A 14,125-nucleotide genomic window follows, 5' to 3' on the forward strand; every position below is an offset into this window, starting at 1 on the left:
ACCTCTCCCGCTGCGGAGCACAGGCTCCGGACGCGCAGGCTCAGCGGCCATGGCTCATGGGCCCAGCCGCTCCGCGACATGCGGGATCCTCCCAGACCAGGGCACGAACCCGCAACCCCTGCATCGGCAGGCGGACTCTCAACCACTGCGCCAGCAGGGAAGCCCCAGACCTACTTTTTAGCATATGATGGTTTCGGTGAACCTTGAAGCAGAGACTTGGCTGATTATGAGTCTCAGACATCAGTGACATTATCTTTGATCAGATTTAAGTCCCTTCCCTTCAGATGACAAAAGTGGTGTTTTCCTCGGCATGACACACCCTTAAAAAGTGTAACGTTTCCGGCACCCCTGGTAGAAGGATGAGGCCTCTCTCTGCTGGAGCTGATTCTGATCAGCCCTGGGGCTTCTGGTCCCCCTCACCTTGAGATAAGGGATCTGATACCCCACAACCTACCATAACCTATTTGTGATTACCAGATGGGAAGCTCTGTGGATGGCGGCCTCGGAAGATTCCCAGGACGGCCCTGTCCAATAGAACCTTCCACCAAGATGGAAGTGTTCTGTAACTGCACTGATAGGGTAACCACTGTCCACGTGTAGCCACTGAGCCCTTGAAATGTGACAGTGCAACTGAGGAGCTCGATTTTATTTCGTTTCGCTTAATTTACATCTAAGCAGTGGATTTGGGTTTTGTTGTCGTTGTTTTCATTTTTAGAAGAAACCATGGAGGGAATTCCCTGGCGGTCCAATGGTTAGGACTCTGCACTCTCACTGCCGAGGGCCAGGGTTCAATCCCTGGTTGGGGAACTAAGATCCCACAAGCTGTGTGGTTTGGCAAAAATAAATAATTAATTAATTTATTTATTTTTTAAAATACCCGCCCCCCCTCAAAAAAAGCCATGGATATTCCCCTCTGCCACGCAGTCTGATCCTTTTCGTGCCTTTGTTTTTGCAGCCTTCTGACAAGGAGATGTTCAGCCGTTCAGTTACCAGCCTGGCCACAGACGCGCCTGCCAGCAGCGAACCGAACGGGGCACTCACCAACGGTGACAGTAAGTTCTGCAGAAATACCAGCTATCCATGCAGGCCTCATCACCTGAGAAAGGGCTGGGTTTCAGAAAATGTGGCTCAAAAACTAGGAAATGTGTTTATTCTTGCTCACCTTTTGTATTACTACCAGTTTTAGCCAAAAAAATCTCATTTGGATGAAAAGTTAATATCTATGAATTGGCTTCTGTGCACCATTGTTCTAAGATTTGTATGTGTACTAACTCTTTTTTTTTTTTTTTTGCGGTACGTGGGCCTCTCACGTTGTGGCCTCTCCCGTCGCAGAGCACAGGCTCCGACGCACAGGCTCAGCAGCCATGGCTCATGGGCCCAGCCGCTCCGCGGCATGTGGGATCTTCCCGGACCGGGGCACGAACCCGCGTCCCCTGCATCGGCAGGCGGACTCTCAACCACTGCGCCACCAGGGAAGCCCTGTACTAACTCATTTTTGCTAACCCATTTATGCTAGCAACTATAAGATTACCATGACTAATATGACTGCCCTGTAAGGTAGGGATTATTACTCTTCACAATTTACAGATGAGGCAACTGAAACATTGCTGCTGCAACAAATTACCACAAACTTAGTGCCTTAGAAGAACACAGGTTTATTAACTTGGAGCTCTGGGGGTCAGAGTCTGAACTGGGTCTCCCTGGGCTAAAATCCAAGTATCAGCGGGGCTGCGTTTCTTCCCCAAGGCTCTAGGGAAGAATCTAGTTCCTTGCCCGCTTCCGCTGCTAGAAGCCTCCTGCATTCCTTGGTCCTGGACTTCCCTCCATCTTCAAGTCTCTCTCCAACTCTCCTGCCTCCATCTTTCACTGATAAGGACCCTCAGAATTACACCGCGCCCACCTGGATGCCCCAGTGTTCCTCCCCATCTCAAGGTCAGCTAACAGTTCATCAGTATCCTTAATTCCTCCCTTGCCGTGGAATGAAACACACAGAATCCAGGGAAGAGGACGTGGGTGCCTGAGCAGGGGGGTAGGGGGTGGGGGGCGGTGGGCATTATTCTGTCTGGAACAGAGAGGTTAATAACTTGCCTAAGATGTTATGGTCAGTGCTCTGAGGATCTATAATTTGAACCCTCGATCTGACTCCTGGGTACACCCTTAGGACCACTCTGCATGCTGCCTGTTTCACGCCCAGGATGTGCTTGCTGACCAAAGTCACAGCTACATTTCCACTCCCCAGTTTGCAGAGCGCTTTCACCTGGGGTAGCAAATCCTCCTCTTACCTCCATTTACAGACAAGGAAACTGTGGGACAGTCAGGATTGACACCGGAGGCTTCAAACTCCAGTGCCCGTTCTCCGTCCACCGTGACACAGACATCTAAATCCAGAGGGCAAAAGTTCACCCCTTCCTTGATGATCAAGTATTTAGAACACAGTGGGTAGTGATGGTAACTTCCAACGAGGGTTCCATTATCATTTTCCCGAGATACTCTTCAGGGACACTATTTCTAGTCCCCCTAAAGAGAAATAGTCTTTTTTTTTTCAGGATAAGAGGTGAGCACTTTATGTCTTCTTTCACTCATTTAGTTTTTCATGTAAAAACATAGTGGAGTCAACCATGCATTAGACACTGTTCTGGACTCCAGGGTCTTAGAGAATCCCAGTCTAGTCAGTAAAAACAAGTGCGTTAAAAACAGTAAGTTATAGGGCTTCCCTGGTGGCGCAGTGGTTGAGAATCTGCCTGCTAATGCAGGGGACACGGGTTCGAGCCCTGGTCTGGGAGGATCCCACATGCCCCAGAGCAGCTAGGCCTGTGAGCCACAACTACTGAGCCTGCGCGTCTGGAGCCTGTGCTCCGCAACAAGAGAGGCCGCGATAGTGAGAGGCCCGCGCACGGCGATGAAGAGTGGCCCCCACTTGCCACAGCTAGAGAAAGCCCTCGCACACAAACAAAGACCCAACACAGCCAAAAATAAATAAATATATAAATAAACTCCTACCCCCAACATCAAAAAAGAAAAACTAAGTTATAAACCCACACACAGATGTAAAGAATATGTACGATATATAAGGAATATATATATTATATAAAGTAAATATATATGAATATACCAGTACAAATACATGTTTAAGTATATATTTACTTTATATAATATATATATTATATACATACACTTATATGTATAAAGAATATATAGTATATAAAGAACATACAGTGGAGAGACAGTAATTTAATAACTGGCTCACTGCAGTGTAAGTACCCAAAGGGCAGGACTCATTGGACCTCACTGATGAATGATGTATCCCCAGCACTTCAACCATCCCTGGCACCTAGGAGGCACTCAAAAAACATTTGCTAAAGGGATGAGTGAATGGCTCCACGCAGTAACATTTCTGTATCAATCTAAGAATTTCAAATACGAATTTTCTAATTTGAGGTAAAAATGTTGGCACCGGGAGCCAGTAAGATGGAAGGAAGAGCTTTAAAAAGGCACAGGGTAGGCGGACCCTTTGGGATACTGCTTTGGGCACATTTTTGCCTCATTTTTTCCATTGTCTCTCAAACAAAGTGACCTGTGAAGGGGGATGGCTCCCAGGTATTCCCTCCACACAAGAGGAGGCCAGTAGGGCCGGGAGAGTGGCTGCCACACATGCCCCCCCCTTGGAGCCCAGCCTCCCACAGTTTGGCCCTGCGCAGTGTCACTTTCATCCTCTGGTCACTTTGGACACTGCCTACAAGGAGCCCATCAGGAGTAACAAAAAATACTGTATAACTGTGACCCAAATTGATAGCCAAGACAATTTATTAAATACTGTATTGGAAAGATGTAATGGATGGCTTGAGTTTACACTGTGATTGAAATAAGAATATCCACTAACAGTCAAAACATCTGTAATTTACAGCCTCAAGTCAAATAAAAAGCCAGCAGCTTGATTTCACCTAACTTGACATCATCTGATTCACTGTAATAATTATGTCAGAAATTGTCTTTCTCCACTTTTAATACTCCCACTGCTTTAGTTCTTTCAGAAGACAGCACCATGACCCGCATGCAGCATTACGAGGAAGTCCAGACCTCAGCTTCAGATCTGCTGGACTCCCAGGACAGCACAGGGAAGCCAAAATGTCATCAGAGCCGGGAGTTGCCCAGAATCCCTCCTGAGAGTGAAGTGGACACGATGGTCAATGGAGAAAGCGTGGACGGGGACCAGGGTCTGGGGATGGAGGGGCCGTATGAAGTGCTCAAGGACAGTGCCTCACAAGAAAATATGGTGGAGGACTGCTTGTATGAAACTGTGAAAGAAATTAAGGAGGTGACGGCCACCGCCCACTCAGCTGGAGGCCACAGCAGCAGGTCGAAGTCAACTTCCACTGTGAAAGAGCTTCCGGGGCCCCAGGCCAGTGGCAAAACAGACTTTGCCGAATATGCCTCTGTGGACAGAAACAAGAAGTGTCGACAAAGTGCTAATACAGAGAGTATTCTTGGAAATCCACGGGATCCAGAAGAGGAGGCGCCACCCCCTGTCCCCATTAAACTTCTGGATGAAAATGAAAACCTTCAGGAACAGGCAGAGAGTAAAGCGGGAGAAGAACGGGCCGCCGAGGGGACCAGTGAAAGCAACAAGGTGGGCTCCGGCGCATTGGTTTCAGAGCTTTTGTCACAACTGGGCGTCTAGCTGATCCTGGGGCTTTTGCTTGCACGTTGTTCTAAGGAATACATGCTAGCACCTTCACGTGCATTGAATGTTTTAGTGGAAGCTGTGTTTGACATTTTTTCCCCCCTCCAAGTAATAAAATACTGAAAGCTCGTATTTACAAAATATTTCGCTCTTGGCACCTTCCTTGGATAGCTTCCAGTTTTTGCATCATGTCTAATGGGGGCAAGTATTATTTTCTTCATTTTGAAGACCAAGAACTGGAAAGACGAGACCCTTTGCCACCCATTTAGCCTCTTCCACTTGTTACCACCCCAGGCAGTGGGGTGATCTCCCCCCTCCCAGGGTCCCAGAAATCAGAGCACAGGAACAGGCAGAGGGGACCAGTTCACAGGTGCCACTGGGCGTATCTGATTATGTATAGACTTTTATATGAATCAAGTAAGAGATTTTATTTTGTGACAATTTCTAAATAACAACCTGTAGCTCTTAAGTGTAACTATTCAACAGAGCTCTAAAATGTACTAACAATCCCCGAGCCTTCTCTGTGGGTGTCTCATAAGCTGATGTCTGAGCCACAGTAGCTTGGGATTCACATCTCTAGCTGTCAGCATTTCCTTGGGATTTAAACTAGGCCCTACCTTCTTTAGGCAACTGATATCTAATTTCCATTCTCTGAAGAGAAAAAAGTAGGGTTCTCTTCTCAAGTTTTGGTAGGAAGGCCAAGTAGGGACTAGTCAGTCAACAGTAGCCTTGAAAAACTTGCGGCGTTCATGATCAAAAGGGGAGGTCCGGCTAGGGTTATATAGCTTATACCAAGGAGTCATTCTGTGTAGTGTTCTCTGAATGCATTTCAACTTTTCGTTTTACCCGTAAAGTGAGCCACTGAGAGCCTCAGTAAAGTATTTATGAATATATTTGTAAAATGCAAACATGCAGCCCAATTTTTTTGCCCTTTGTATAACTAAAGATAATAAAACTAATGTGACATTTATGCTGCCTAAAGCAGTTAAAACTTCTTTACTTACAAGCATTTGAAAGATAAGAGAGTTTACTGTCTGACCACTGCTAAGTAAGCAATTCTCCAGATGTCACATTAGAAACTGGAAATATCCATCTGGGAAGCAGATTACCTTTCTATAGTAATATAGGAATGAATAATCCATCATCTCCATATAAACCATCCTAATTTTCAGTGATTGGGAGAACTTGAAATGTTTAATATTCATGCATTTATTTGCAAAAAGATTTTAATGAGCACCTACTATAAGCCACGTGATACAGATACTGGGAATACACTAGTGAACAAAACATATAAATGAACAAAAATCTCTGCCCCCATGGAGCTTACATTTAAGTAAGGAGATAGAGACATAAATACGTATGTAAGTAAAGTATGTGGTATCTTAGAAGGCTTTAAAGTTTAAAGGAAAAAATTAGAACAGAATCCGGGGGTTTGGGAAAGTTGAGTGGGAGCACAATTGTGAATAGAGTGGTCAGGGTACGCCTGGCTGTGAAGGGGCATTTGAACAAAATGTTAAAGGACGTGAGAGAGTGAGTTGGTACACATTTTGGGGGGCAGAGCAAATGAAGCAGAGGGAATGGCCAGTGTGAAGGTCCTGAGGCCAGAGCAGGCCCGGCCTCTCCAGGAAAGAGGAAGGGGTGGGCGTGGCTGGAGAGGGGAGAGCAACGCTAAGACAAGTAGGAAGAAAGGCCCCAACCCTGTATGGCCTCGGCTTATAATCTGAATAAAATGGGGTCACTCGAAAGCCTTGAGCAGAAGAATGGCTTAATCTGGGTTTGGAAAGGATCGCTCTGATGGAGCTGAAATTCACCTATGAAGAATGGAAGCAAGGAGACCAGTTGGGTAGCCATTCTAATAAGCAAGACAAGAGACAAGGTGGCTCGGATCAGGGCAGGAGTAACGGGAGACACTAAACTAGAGCCAGGAGATTTGTTGATAGACCAGATGTGGATGAAAGAAAGAGGAAGCAATGAGTCCGGGGTTTGGCCTGAGCCACTGGAAGGATGGAATTGCCATTAACTGAAGTAGAAAGGACTGTAGGCAGAGCAGACTTGGGAGGCAACTTGGGTGTTCCGGGCTGGACATATTGCTTTGAGATAGATATTGGTCATCCAAGTAGAGGTGTCAGAGAACGGCTGGATGGGGGAGCAGGTTTACGAGGAAGGGCCTGGGCTGGGTTTGTACATTTAGAAGTCAGCAGCAGAAATTTGTTTTCAAAGCTCAGATGAGATCACTGCATGAGTACGTGTGAACGGGAACTAGAAGAGTTCCAAGGACACAGGTCCAGGAAAGAAAAGGAGCCAGCAGAAGAGAGCAAAACAGGAGAGAAAAAACAGGAAAGTACAGTGTCCTAGAAGCCAAGGGCAAACTTTCAGGGAGGAAGGAGTGACCCCTGCATCAGATGCAGCAGGTGGGTCAGGAGAGATCAGTTACACGTGGACATCAGTGTCCTTGACAAGAGCAGTTTCGCTGAAGTGGAGAGGCAGAAACTGGACTGAAATGGGTTTAGAGAGAGAATAGGAAGAGACAAGTTATTTGAGTGACTTTTTTAGAGAGCTCTCTTAAGAGGTTTTACTATAAAGGAAGGAGTAATAGAACTGGAAGAAGGATGGATTGGTTTTGTTTTTAGAATAAATAGCCTGTTTTTACATGAATGGGGATGACTCCACAGAGAGGGGAAAGCTGATGATGTAGACAAAATGGGAGAGGTGCTGGAGCTTATATCCATGAGTGGGTGTGAGGGGTCAGAATCTAGTGCGCAGGAGGAAGGGATCATTAAGGAGAAGCATGGAAAGTTCGTCTGTGGCAACCGACAGGAAGGAAGGTACATGAACGCAGAGGCTGGGGGCAGGTGGGGGAGGTAGAAGTTTATAGAAATTTTTCTTGTTTCCTTCAGTTTTCTCAAGGTCCTCAGCTAAGCATGGGGATGGGTGAAGAGGTGTTGGGAGTTTGGGAGGACAGGGGAAGACGAGAAGTAGGGAGCTAGGAGACCAGGGACCAGGTGATAGAAGGATTCAGAGAAGCATTAAGGACTCACTTGAGGGATGAGTTCACCAGTGACCAAGAAGGGAGTGGAGTATTTAAAGTATGGCAGTGGAGTCTGACAGGGCAGAAAGGAAGGGTGCCAAGGAGAAGCGACACACGCAAAAACGTTTTGCAGGATTGTAGGAACTGGGTTATGGGAGGAGTGAGCTTGATAGAGGAGTGCTGGTCTGAAGGGGGTTGCAAGGAGATGGGATGGTGGGGTGTCTGTCTAGGGTAAGAGAAGTCCGAGGTGTAGCTGGGAGAGTGAGGTGGGCGGGAGGACAGGGTCGGGGCAGGGAGGTCAGGGAGCTGGGGCAGGCTTGGAAGGATCCGTGTTTGTTGCAGTCAGCAAGAATTCAGGCAGGAGATGCGTTAGAGACAGAATCAGTGAAGCAGGAACCAGAATCATTAAGAAATGAGGCAGGTAGCAAGGCACAAAATGTGAGCTGATTTCTCCGCTAGCTGTGAAAAGTTTCCAGATGACTTAAGAATCTTCCTGATGGCTCAGGCAAGCTGTAGAAATATCAAATTCACGCACTTGATAAAGAAACCATGTTTTTTTCTTCATCAGTCTTTCCGTCTTTCATTGATGATCAATCCTTCAGTGACAATTAGGAATTGAAACAGTAGTCTACGTAACTGTTCGTTTTATTTGTACCTAAAGATTCAAATAAAAAATCAGAAGAAGGTTCTCTAAGTGTAATACTACTGGGTATGCAAAAACATACTTTTTACGTGTTTATTCCTCAAGTGCTTTATATAATTTCTTTGTAGAAAATAATTTCTTCTCCAAATATCATTTGAAAACATTACTGTAGATAGATGGATCAAAGCATATGCACAAGAAAGTTTCGATCATTGACTTCAAACTCCCTTCTCTTGGTTTATGTTTCTTCTAACAGAGATTTAGTTCGTTGTCATACAAGTCCCGGGAAGAAGACCCAACTCTCACAGAAGAAGAGGTGAGTTTTGTTAGTTTTTATTTTATTTTATTTTTTTGCCGTACGCGGGCCTCTCACTGTTGTGGCCTCTCCCGTTGCGGAGCACAGGCTCCGGTCGCGCAGGCTCAGCGGCCATGGCTCACGGGCCCAGCCGCTCCGCGGCACGTGGGATCCTCCCGGACCGGGGCACGAACCCTTGTCCGCTGCATCGGCAGGCAGACTCTCAACCACTGCGCCACCAGGGAAGCCCTGTTAGTTTTTAAATAACCAGAAAGCTCATGTAATAGAGAATAGCACCTCCTTCCTTGAGTAAATGCACTGTCATGTTACCCTTCGTCATAGAAAGCTAAAGTACACTCTTAAGCATATGGTTGGAGATCAGGGTTTGGGGATGTTGGCTTTATAATGGCTCAGAGAGAGTGACTGGCAGATGGTAAGACAAAAAAAAGAGGACAAGATGCACAGGTCAGCTAAGTAAAGAAAACTCAGTAGGGAGGAAGGAGCGGACAAAAATAGAAAGGGGAGGGGAGAAAAGAGGACTGAGAAGAGAGAAATGGTAAGTGTGGGAGCCTTAATCAGTCAGGTAGTCCCCTTTAGAAGGAAGTTAATAGTGGGTTGGAAAATACAGGAAATTGGAGCAGGTGGGTGTGGAGAATTTGCTCCAGGCTGGGGAGACAGAGGGAGAAGGGCTTAGGAATTTGGGAGGCTGAGAGCAGGGAACTTCAGGAAGTACACGTCCAGCTTGAAAGTAGAGTCAGACATGGCCACCAGCAAGAAAGGATGATATATTCTCCCAAGCACCAGGACTGAAGATTCACTGGTTAAACGCTCAGTGAGCATTAAAACTGTAAAAACCACTATTTATTGTGTTATGTCAAGCTAGACTCAGAGAGAGCTGAACACCTTAATTTATCTAGCTACATAGAGCCTCTTTCTGGAGTGCCTAGCTTAGTAAATTTTGTACATGTACAAAAGTAATGTACATATGCTGGTACATCACCTCCCATATAGGACTCTGAGTATTAAAATATGAAACTAGGGCTTCCCTGGTGGCGCGGTGGTTGAGAGTCCGCCTGCCGATGCAGGGGACACGGGTTTGTGCCCCGGTCCGGGAAGATCCCACGTGCCGCGGAGCAGCTGGGCCCGTGGACCATGGCCGCTGAGCCTGCGCGTCCAGAGCCAGTGCTCCGCAACGGGAGAGGCCACAACAGTGAGAGGCCCGCGTACCACAAAAAAAAAAAAAAAAGAAGCTAGATTACAATCCCACATTGAAAGTTGAAGGAGCAGAAGTGCGTTCCTTAGGTGATGTTGCCCAACCCCCTCCACGTTTCCTGCTCCACGGAAGGGACCTGCCATCTATCCACCTGGTTGCACAAGCCAAAACCCTGGGGTCCTCCTTAACACCCCCATTTTCCTCACTGTCCTCAGATGCAGTCAGGAACAAGTTCCTTCAGTTTTACCTCCAAAGTAACTTTCATGCATCCCCCGACCCCTCACCATCTCCACTGGGCCCTCCTCCCCTCATGAGACTAAGGCAGGACCCTCCTACCAGGGCCTGTGGCAGCTCCTTTGCCACCACCAGCGTTTTTCACTGTCCCGGAGCCATCCCATTTGGTATAAGAAATATGGGAATTCCCTGGTGGTCCAGTGGTTAGGACTCTGTGCTTTCACTGCCGAAGGTGCAGGTTCAATCCCTGATCAGGGAACTAAGACCCCACAAGCCATGCGGCCAAAAAAACAAGGGGGGAAAGAAAACAGAATATAAAAGATCTGGAAACTAATCCTTTAAAATAAATTGAGGCAGTAAAATTTTAAGTTACTTTTCTTCTTATCTTACATTTGTTTGTGGCTTTTGAAAATAGGACCTGGTTATACTGATGAATGTTTAACATAGAATAAAGAACTGTGATTCCTGTATATTCATTTTAGGAAGAAGATATAGAAAAAATAAATATGGAAATCATTTATTTTTATATTCATGTAATATAATGTCAGACAGTCCAGACTGAAACTGAGACCTGAATTTTAAGTACTATTATCCCAATTTAACGGAATGACGGGGGAAGGGTTGAATATAAAAAGGAGAGAAATGGGGAAAATGGAGTAATTTATGAGAACATAATAACAATTTACAGACCGAATAATAATGATGAAAGATTTTAAAGAGAAAAATGGCAAAGCTAAATAGCAAGGGGGCTTGAAGAGAAACCTTTTATTTATATACAAAATAAAAATAATAGTCATAGGAGACAAATATTCAAAAGGAATATTAGAAGACTTGAGAAACGTTGATAAGAGTTCAAATTTCAAATGACACCCTCTGCACATTTGGTTCATGCTCGCAGATAATATTAAGTTGTAAGTTAATGAAAGAGCCTATAATTTTAAAAAAAAGACTATAAGGCCCAAGAAAACCCAAGTACTTACAAAGAGTGGGGGGCATTAATGGCAGGGACCGTGGGGAAGAAAGTAGGGAAGAGAAATAGAAATGGTGGTGAGGGGTCAGCTCTCATTACTCTCACAGGTAAAGGTGTGTTTGTCCTCCTGATGTTACCCCTGAAGGTGAGGAATAAATATCTAGGATGCTGGTTCCCTTCATCACTGTCATCCATGACTTACCCCTTTATAATCTGTCCACATTTTTGGCTTGGACCTCCTTATAAATAAAAAGTTCCATATGTTTGCACCTCCCTATGAAAAGCAGAGGATTTTTTTTTTTTAATTCTTCCTAAATGGAAAGAAATTCCATTTTGAGAGTAGTATTTTCACTAAAACCTCTAAGGTGAGAATGTTAATTTAACAGTCCTGAAAATAGTCAGACCAACAGGGCAAGAGTTTCCCAAAGATTATTTCTCTGACTCAAAACCTTTGGCTTGTCAAGGCCTGGCAAATCTGAGCCACCAGCCTGTAGTGAAAAGTCCTCATGCAAATGACCAGTTAACATGCGGCAGGCGTGTCTTAAGAAGCTTTGGAGGCCAGCTGGAAGCTTCCTGCACAGTATGTGAGATGTGTGAGAACAGGACATCTCTCCCTGTACTTGCAAAGCCAAGCATCTGTCAGGAAGTATGTTCATTTATTTCCTGGGTGTTTGAATAAATCAATCACCGTGGCAAAGATAAATACAGGTAATGAAGGATATTCTTACCTATTTCCAAACATGATTTCTAACAATAAAACAATACCTCCCAGATCTCTTCATCAGTCCATTTACTCTATCATCCATTTTTCTATCCAAGAAAATGAAATCTCTCCCGATATGTGTGGCTACATGAGGTACATTAGTGAGACTGAGTAGGTGTGCTTGGAAAATAGGCTGCTCTTCCCATAGGAAAGAACATCCCATAAGTTGATTGTCTCCTAGTTTTATCTCTGAGTTGGCTGGTTTCAAATAAGAATGAGTTTTCCCACTGAAGAAAATGTAGCCCCGTCTGTAAATGTATATTTAACCAGTAGTATGCAGTGAAGTAAAAAAAAAAGTGGAAAATGATGCTCTGATAGATATAGGTATATGACCAACCAGAATCCAGGAACTACTCTTCAGATCTTTGTGATGCAGGAAGAGTGGATCAAACAATCTAGTTCAGTGGTTCTCACACTTTAGTGGACATCAGAATCAGCCCATCTGGGACCCCCCCCCCCACCAGAGTTTGTGACTCAGTGGTTCTGGGGTGGTGCCCCAGAGTTTGCCTTTCCAATAAATGTCCAGATCCTGCTGCTGCTGGTTTGAATCGCACCCTTTTGAGAATCACTGGTCTAATGCTTTTTTTTTTTTTTTTACCCTTTTTTGTAAAGCAGTCAAACCTTTTTGCAGGTGAAATATCATTCTGATAAAGAAACCGAATAAAACCTGATCTGTCGTCAGGTCCTGGGGGGCTTGAGGCTGCCCACCCCACCTGCTCTCCTCAAACCCCTCAGGAGACCCAGAGAGGACCTGGTTTTTATAGAATTATGGTACTTACAAAGTTGTAGATGACACATGTAATTGTCCTGGAGTTACGTACTCCAGGATTAGTACAGATAATGAAGAACCCATTTCTGGGTATATAGTCAAAGGAAGTGAAACCACTGTCTTGAAGAGATATCTGTACACCCATGTTCATTGCAGCATTATTCACGATAGCCACGTGTCCATCAATGGGTAAATGGATAAAGAAGATGTAATTTTATACACACACACACACACACACACACACACACGTACGTATGTACATAATGGAATAGTATTCAGCCGTAAAGAAGAAGAAAATCCTGCCATTTGCAGCAACGTAGATGGACTTGGAGGGCATTATGCTAAGTCATGTAAGTCAGACAGAGAAAGACAAATACTGTATGTTCTCACATATATGTGGAATCTAAAAAAGCCAAACTCATAGACATAGAGTAGAATGGTGGTTGCCACAGGCTGGGGACTGGGGGAAATGGGGAGATGTTAGTCAAAGGGTCAAAATTCCATCTGTAATAAGTTCTGGGAATATAATGTACAGCATGGTGACTAGAATTAACAATACTGTATTATATACTTGAAAGTTGTTAAGAGAATAGAACTTAAATGTTATCACTACACACCAAAAAAACGGCAATTACGGTAATGGAGTTGTTAACTCACCTTATTGTGGTAATCATTTCACAACATGTGTATCAAATCATCCTATTGCACACCCTAAACTTATATGTGTTGTGCGTCAGTAATATCTCAATAAAGTCTTAAAGGGACACACACACACACACACACACACACACACACACACACACACATTGTCCTAAAAATCTAGCTTATCACTAAAAAGGGGGAGGGAGAAATCAAGCTTGAAGCTTGTTTATTCACTTCACCCTTTGTTTCCTAGATCTCGGCAATGTATTCATCAGTACATAAAAAAGGACAGCCAGGGAACAAATCAGGACAGTCACTTACAGTACCAGAGTCCACCTGTACCTCCATCCAAGGAGCCGCTCCGAGGTCGCCCTCTTCCTGTAACGATCTCTATGCTACTCTTAAAGACTTGGAGAAAATTCCCAACAGTGTCAGCACTCTTCCAGCAGCAGGGAGGCCCAGCGGCGAGGAGCCCGAACCAGATTACGAAGCAATACAGACTCTGAACAGAGAGGAAGAGAAGGCTGCCCCGGAGACCAACAGCCACCACGGCCTTTTCCCAAAGGAGAATGACTACGAGAGCATCGGGGACCTGCAGCAATGCCGAGACATCACCAGGCTCTAGCAGCCCGGAAGACAACCCAGCTAGCATAGGACCAGCCGGCAGGGCCAGTGCTGTTGCAGAACACAAGAGGCAGTGTCAGCCACACTGCGTATGCTGCTTTCGGAAAAGGAAGATGACTGGAGATGCCGAAACCGCTTCTCAGTTTGGAGAACAGTGAGGTACACACCCTACTGCCAGGGCACTGGCACACCCAAGCACACCTCCCTCATGTACCCACACCCTCTGGAAGGATCCCAGCTGTCAGTGGTCTCACCCTCTTTGT

At 45.2% G+C, this 14,125-nt stretch overlaps 1 protein-coding gene across 1 annotated transcript in view; it reads left to right on the forward strand.

Annotated features, from left to right (window-relative positions):
• PAG1 (phosphoprotein membrane anchor with glycosphingolipid microdomains 1) overlaps positions 1-13,863 on the forward strand; it is a 57,500-nt gene extending 43,637 nt beyond the window's left edge. Inside the window, exons 5-8 of the mRNA XM_007467363.1 lie at positions 956-1,052; positions 4,023-4,627; positions 8,609-8,668; positions 13,492-13,863. Coding sequence (XP_007467425.1) covers positions 956-1,052; positions 4,023-4,627; positions 8,609-8,668; positions 13,492-13,863 — 1,134 coding nt within the window. The remainder of the gene's footprint in view (positions 1-955; positions 1,053-4,022; positions 4,628-8,608; positions 8,669-13,491) is intronic.
• Positions 13,864-14,125: the final 262 nt, after the last annotated feature.

The sequence above is a fragment of the Lipotes vexillifer genome, unplaced genomic scaffold (assembly GCF_000442215.2).
Source record: "Lipotes vexillifer unplaced genomic scaffold, Lipotes_vexillifer_v1.1 scaffold1969, whole genome shotgun sequence".
In the NCBI taxonomy this organism is placed as follows: Eukaryota; Metazoa; Chordata; class Mammalia; order Artiodactyla; family Lipotidae; genus Lipotes; species Lipotes vexillifer.